This window comes from Lathyrus oleraceus, chromosome 1 (genome assembly GCF_024323335.1).
Source record: "Lathyrus oleraceus cultivar Zhongwan6 chromosome 1, CAAS_Psat_ZW6_1.0, whole genome shotgun sequence".
In the NCBI taxonomy this organism is placed as follows: domain Eukaryota; kingdom Viridiplantae; phylum Streptophyta; class Magnoliopsida; order Fabales; family Fabaceae; genus Lathyrus; species Lathyrus oleraceus.
The window spans coordinates 143129534-143137212 of NC_066579.1; the positions used below are offsets into that span (position 1 = coordinate 143129534).

At 36.3% G+C, this 7679-nt stretch overlaps 1 protein-coding gene across 1 annotated transcript; it reads right to left on the bottom strand.

Moving 5' to 3' along the window:
• Positions 1 to 7073: 7073 nt before the first annotated feature.
• Positions 7074 to 7424, bottom strand: LOC127096145 (uncharacterized). Its single transcript, XM_051034755.1, has one exon. It carries the CDS (start codon positions 7353 to 7355, stop codon positions 7074 to 7076), a length of 282 nt encoding a protein of 93 aa, XP_050890712.1. The 5' UTR covers positions 7356 to 7424.
• Positions 7425 to 7679: the final 255 nt, after the last annotated feature.

Consider the following 7679-nt stretch of genomic DNA (forward strand, 5'->3'; position numbering starts at 1 on the left):
AAACCTCATCAAAACACCAAAGAAAAGGCCATGAGATTTATCATAGGTCAAACAAGGTCAAAGAACCTTGGAGAAATTTTTTCAGAATTTTTGGAAACTTAAAAGTATTTTTAAACAATTAAACATATTCACAAAATCCATTAAATCATGACAAATATTAATAATGATCCAAAAAATAATTTTAATTCAAAATATAAAAGATGATTTTATTAAATTTTTTTTGGTGAAACTCTCATATTTTTGGATCAATATTAAAATTAATATGAATTAATGAAAATAAAACAAATAAAATGAAATTTAAATAATAAAAAAAAGCGCGGACCACTTGATCTAGCTCATTAATTGAGGTGGCAGATCAAGTGGATGAAAACGCGCGTTCCATGGTACACTTGAGTCAGCGCATCACACCAATGGTAATCAGAACCAACGTGTGAGATTAAAAGATTTCAAATGAGATCAATGGCTCAGAACCTGTCCAGTACACCATCAGCGCTGGAACTCCGGTCACCTTCTCAGGCGACGCTCACCGGACTGGTTCAGTCATCACCATCAAAAAAATGAAAAAGGAAGACATGATCTGAAAGGAAAAATGGCGTAGAGCACAAATCTGACCTCAATTTCAACTAACCCCAAATATATAGAAAGATATGAGGAGTTGAATTTTGAGGTGTGTCAACTGAGTTGCTTCGATTTGACCTCAAAGCAACTCAATCCTCTTTCCTACATTGGTAGGACTTTAGACAACCAAAGGTCCAAGAGAATTGATGAGAATTGAGTGAGAATCGAAGAGAAGAAGATTTCTGAAAATTTCCTTCAATGTTGTGCAGAACTTGATCTTGCTTGCTTCAAACTTGACTTGATCACACTCGAGAAGCTTGCAGAAATGGTTTGGCAATGGAACAAAGCTTTGGATCTTGGAGTTTTTGAATCTTCAAATAGTGAGATTTAAACTCAATTTTCAAGTTGAATATTCTCAGGTTTTCCTTTGAATTGCGAGGGTTTGAATTGGGGGGAAAAGCTGGCGCGCAAGGTCTATTTGAAATGAGCTTGGAGGCCTTGTATTTATAACATTTGGGATTGATAATTACACACTTGAAAATTTGCTAAATTTGGCAATGTGATGCACAAGCTTGCATGGGCGTGTACATGCCCATGAAGCAATCCATTTTGATCCAATTGCAGCTATACTGAAGTTCAAATGATGCTTGAATGGCAAGGCAATGTGAAATGGAGTTCTGGACATTTGATTTTTCCACTTGATGCAGACTTGTTAAGATCATGCGCAGCCCTAGCAAACCTCATCCTAAATGCATGAAATAGGAGTCTTTGGAAAGCTTAGAATAAGGGGAACAACTTTGATGTTGGACACTTTTCCATTTGGAACTTGGATCATGTTGAATTTTGAGGTGGAAGTTTGGAAATTTCAACATGTTGAAATTTTTTCTAAGTGTTAAGTCATATATCTCAATATTCCACCTTGCTTAACTTTTTATGTGAGCTCCAAATGAGAAACGTGTCTTCATAAAAGTTGTATATCTTTCAAATACCTTAAAAATGGTCACTAATTTCATGTCATTTGGATTTAGAATGATAGAGTTATACATTTTTGAAGTTGAGGAAAATCACTTGTTCAATGGTATATGTCAAAAATGATCTATAATGTATCCTCATATCACATGCTCATAAAAGTTGAATTATCTCTCACTCCAAACATCAAAGTTGAATGAGACGTCTTGAATTTGATTTTGCAACTTGGAAATATTTCATCTCATAAAAATTGAGCAAGTTATGGCCTTGGGAAGTTGACTTTCAAATTAGGGTTTAGACAAAATGACCTATAATGTTTCAACATAGAAAATCATTTTCCAAGAAAAAATAGCTCTAGGTATCAACAAGGAAGTTGTTTGGAATGTCATTTAGAGTAACATTTGGAATCATTTTCATATGGTGAAAATTGTAGGAGATAGGGTCCAGGGAGACCCAGTTTTGATAAGATGAATTCATCTGGCCAACCACCATCAACCAACTAGCTAACTTCCAATTCTATTGAATTTATAGGCTCATCGTAGATCATATATGCATAAGATGATGAATTTTTAAGTGTCCCTTGAGAAATTTGATCAATTGGTGAGATAGCATGTTGGAGAAGTTACTTAGGATACCCAGTCAAACTAGGGTTTCTAAGGCAAATCACCTCCAAACTCTTGAAGAATGCTTGATCAATGTAAAATGTAGAGATCATTGGGACTCATATGTGATGCTTTTAGACATTATGGATCAATCCTTGGTTCTTCTTGTAGCCATGGGGGTCTTAAACCCTAGATATGAACTTGATAGATCAATGGGGTACATTCCCTTCCTACAAAAGGAGTTAGGCAAATACAAAGACATATTTTTGGTATTTTGGTTAGTAAAATGATAATATACAAGTATTATACAATCACATGGTGCTTGGTGATCTCTCCTAAAACAAACCCAATGAAAGAGGGGTAAGGAGAATGCCAAGGTGTGATCCCAATGCTAATGCATGTGATGAGGTTGCATGAGGGATCTTAGGGTAAAAATTGGGGTCTTACAATAAGTGGGTTGAGTGTTCTCCAAATAATGAATTCAAAAATAAAAGCAAAAGCAAAATCCATACTAACTTCTAACTTCTTAACAACTAACATTTAATTTCAAGTCATTTACTTTAATGCACTTTATTTTTAAGCTTTATTCATTTGCCATTATCCATACCATTCTAATTGTTTATATTAATGCAATTTTTACTTTGGCCACTTGGACCATATTGTGTGATATATCTTGTTTGTGTATATTTTGTTTGCTTGTGTGGTATTTGACCATTAATGTACATAATAAGAACAAAAACCCTAAAAAACTATTGCGTGGACTGTTGGTTTGATCTGAGACAATTGGACTTAGAATTTAGGCAACCTTCCCTATGCAAAAGGACTTGGCCAATGCCAACTTTTATGTAACCAAGTGCTTGCAATTTGAAACATCATCTGATACATCATTGAAGATCCCTTTGAGTTCATCTGCAACATGATCATTATGTAGTTGTTATTTTGAACCCGTGACTTATGGAATTTGTCGCACCTCAAAAAAATGGGGATACGACTTCAAAGTGAAGCGCGATCGCACGCTCGCAATGATGGACTGAACAGAGTCGCCACCGAACTTTATTTATTCCTAAAAAGGAAAGGGGAAATATCGATAAAACCCAAGACAAAAGAAAGGATAAGATATGGTCATCGCAACCAATATCAGGGTTCGGGAGTCAATTACGCCAGGGGAAGGGATTAGCACCCCTCACGTCCATTGTACTCAACGGGAACCATTAGGTTAGTTGTGTGCGTTAGTGTTAGTTGAAATATTAGGCTTTTCGAATTATTAGGTGGGAAAGAAAGAAAGGATGAGAAGAGAATGTTTTTGGATTTTTGACGAAGGACTAAACCTAAATTTTTTACTAGTGGGCCTGACAAGATTTAAAAATCCTGCTCCTACGTATCTCAAAAGAGAAATCAGGGCTTACGTAGTTCTGGGTAGAAAAATGTTTGTTTGTTGGTCGATTTTAGTGAAAGCTATATTGTATTAATCGACGAGAACATTATTTTGCCCAAAACAGATGAGGAGTGGACGCATACCACACATCGAACGGATTTATAAATCTACATTCGGAAAAGCGTCATTTATCTCTACTCAACAATCGTGGCCGAAACATTGTTTTGTATCACCTTAAGACAATATATCTTTCATTTATGAAAAGGGTTCTTTGATTAGTCGCACGACGGCGAAAAAAAGTTTGATTGGTTGGAGGTATTTTGAGTGATGGCGAGAACTTGGATGAGCGAGATATCCATCTCGAATCCTAGTCTCAGGAGTGCACGGTATACACCATGTTCCATTTCCATCTTTATTGAAAAAGTATTTAAGGTAGGAATTAAGTATTTTAAAGTTTGAAAGACGACTACTTATGACTTGCAAGCTCTTACGGCTTGAGTCTAACACTCGGGACTACATCTGGATATTCCACCCAGGCAATCTGTTTCTTTCTAATATTGTTAAGAAAATGATTCGAATATTTATGAATGTTTTGGAGGGAAGACGAATATTTATGGCTTACAAGCTCTTACAGCTTGAGCCCAATATTCGGGATTACGATTGGATATTCCATCCAGGTAACCTTCTTCTTCCAACTTTACTAAGAAGAGGTTTTGAATATTAGAGTGTTAAAAGGAAGACAAATATTTATGGCTTGCAATCTCTTACAGCTTGAGCCCAATATTCGGGATTATGACTGGATATTCCCTCCAGGATAATCTTTTTCTTCACGCTTTATTTAGAAAACGATTTGAATATTAGAGTGTTAAAGAGAAGACGAATATTAACGGCTTGCAAGCTCTTACAGCTTGAGCCTAATATTCGGGATTATGACTGGATATTCCCTCCAGGATAATCTTTTTCTTCACTCTTTAGAAAAGGTCTTGAATATTATGTTTGATTTGTGAAATGATCTTGAAATGATTCGCATTTATTTTTGGAATGTATTTTGAAATAGAGGAAAGTTGAAACTGATTTTGTAATCGAATGAAATTTGGTGATTATTTACACGTGTAAAAGTATGGATATGGGTACTTATAACCTAACTAAATTAGTTAACACACAAAAATCGACTAGTCGAATAAAATAGTATCGGAAATTCAACCATTAATTAAATCTGAAAGGTAAACATTTAAAGATACAAACAACTAAATATGATTAAATTAAATTGATAAAATTTAAAATAAAATAAATAGTAGAAGTTATATACAAAATTAAACAAAATGGTAAGCATAACAAATAGAGACATAAAGATTTGCTATCCACAAGTATCGAACCCATTCCACTAAAGACAATGAAACCACTCTCTATCCACTATACCACTTATGATTAGTTACTATTCACAATAACAACTTGGATATATAAACCAGCACAGATTGAAATTAAAATTAAAAATAAAATAAAAAAATAAAAACCAAAAACTAGATAGTCTGTTGGACTACTAATTAAATGATGGAGGAATCAAGAAATAACCCTCGCCGCCTGGCTGTTGAGTTTTCCAATGGATTATGAATTGGGAAAGCAAATACACCAATATATACTATTTAATAAAAAAATAGAAGACTAAACGTAAACAAATTTTTTTAATGGTTTTAATGCTTGTTTTGTAAAAATAAAATAAATGAAGAAAAGGTGGGAGGAACAGTAACAAAACATTCATTGTTCTCGCTCCCTCAATCTCGTCTTCTCTCTCAACCATTCTCTCTCACCCTCAATCATTCATCTTTAACCTTCGCTCTGTCTCTCAATCGCTCTCACTATCAAAACCTTAAAACCTTATTTCCTCAAATCATCAAATAAAACCTAATCCTACACTTCCAACAACAAACACACAAAAAGGATAAAAGGAGAAGGAAAAGTTCTCACATAGGTTTCACGGCGGATCTTCGTTCATGTGTTAACACACGACCATCATGAGAAGATGATTACTGAAATCATGGTGGCCAGATCGAAGGCCTGCGGTCTGATGGTGGTGTTTGTAACAAAGGAGGTTGAAGGGGTGTTTCGGAGTGAAGAGACGACGGACGGTGGTGAAAGGTGTGAAGAAGTCCGCCGGGAAATAGCTTGAGCAGCGGAGGGATTGATGCGGTTGCTGTTTACTTTGATGATGGAGTTTCGTCGGTGGTGCGACGGAGGGATGTGAGGTGCGGCGGCGAAGGTTTGTGGTGTTTTCAAAGTTAGCGTCTTTTCAGTCTCTTGTCTGCCTCCAAAAAATTTTAGGGTTCCCCTTCCGTCTCTCCTCCGCCTCTATTTATCTCCACAGCTTTAGGGTTTCGGATTGGTATATGGAGTTCAAAAGAGTATCTCTGCAAAATCTCTTTTGGGTTGTCAGGTTTTGGTCGCCCTACTTGATGTTTGGATCCGGAGAAGGTAACACAAAACTAACTTTCTTTTTTGAATTTTGTCTCAACTCTCTTTTGGGATATTTCTGGAAATTTTATTGCCTTTCTAATTGCTTTGTGTTTTACTACAGTGAATTCGGTGAGCTTTGGTTTTCACATAATTATTTTGCAGTAACTTTGCTGCAGTTGGTAGTAGGTCCAAATCTCTCTACTTTGGGCTTTACATAATCAGTTCCCGTACACTGCACATCTAAGCTATTTTCGTGTGTATTATGCAGGTTTATTTTGGAAGTTTGGGGGCAGTTTGGATTGTTAGCTGCATTTTGCGGTTATGGTTGGTGTGGAGCTTCCGGTTCCGTCGGTTGAGAAATTGGAAGGGTTATATGGTTCTTGGAGAGTTGAGGGAGAAGTTAGAGTATGTAATTGAGGTTTGTTAGGAATTCGGTTTGGAGGGTTCGTTGTGGGGGTTTATTCTGAGTTTGTTTTTTCTGGTTTTCTGTTACAGGTTATGGAGAGGGAGTTGGAAACCAGTTCCTTCAGTTGGTTCTGTGATGGTTCTTTTGCTCCATTCATGCTAACATTTTATGGTGATACTTCTCACGCCGCAACTCAGTCGTTTTGACCAACTTCACCTTATGACAATGACCTACAACTTGGTAGTATATATGGCCTAACAACTTGGTAGTATATATGGCCTAACAACTTGGTATCAAGGGAAATGCAGCACCAATCATATGCATTGGTAACGAATTCCATACCCTCCATGATGATTGCGGTGAGATGGTATCGTTGTGTTAGCCACATCAAGTGCATTTAGCACCTCCTTTGTCAAGAATTTTCAATCTAAAGTCACTAATCTCCCTATGTTTTTCTCTTCCGTTGATGTGTCCATGAAATTCCAAAGTTCTAATATGCTAGTGCAAGTATCCTTTAACTTTTATATTATGACTTTTCTCTTTGATCTCTGTTGTGGATTTTCTAGGTGGCTCGAAAGAGCTTCGGTTAGCGGTTGTATTATATGAAGCTTTATGAATTCAGAATTGGGTTCGGCTTGGAAGGTTTGTTCTGAAGTGCTGCTTTCATCATCATCTCCGATGTTTTTCTCTTCACCTTGTAGTGGCATTTTCGTTAAAACTCCGCCTCCTTGTCAAGAGGTTTGAAGTATTCTTCAATGGCTACCTCTGTTTCTTCCAGCTTCTTGTTAGAAGCTTGCATCTCTTCAACCATACGATGAATTTCAGATAAAATGATCTGCTCAGGTACTTTATTTATGGTTGCTTTCTTTGCTTGTGCCTGCAGTACACGTTGTTCAAGCTGCAGCCTAAAATTTCGGATCCTTCGCTCTTCATATCCAGAAAGTACCCTAGCATAAAACATGAATTTCTTCCCAAACTCCAATAACTTATTCATATTGGTAAATCATTAACACAGTTTACTATATAATTTCCAGCGTGCTTGAATTACATAGGCTACTGTATATTTTGCTAGGTTAATATTAAATGGATGGTGATGACCTAATGTTAGGTTTAAATTGATTGTTAAGGTGAAAAACTGAATTGTGAATGTATTATGGTTCATGGAATTAATTGCTAATCTTTTGGATTAATGGACTGTTATGGATGTTTGGGTTAATTGTGAACTGGTTTTTCTTGCAGGCTTCACGTGCCATGAATCCATTTGGTTTGCTAAGAGTTGGTTTGTTAGAGTGCATGATGGATCCTTTGACTCGAGTGC

What these genes read in the sequence shown, in the direction of transcription:
- LOC127096145 (XM_051034755.1), bottom strand. Translation starts at nt 7,355, where the DNA reads ATGAATAAGTTATTGGAGTTTGGGAAGAAATTCATGTTTTATGCTAGG.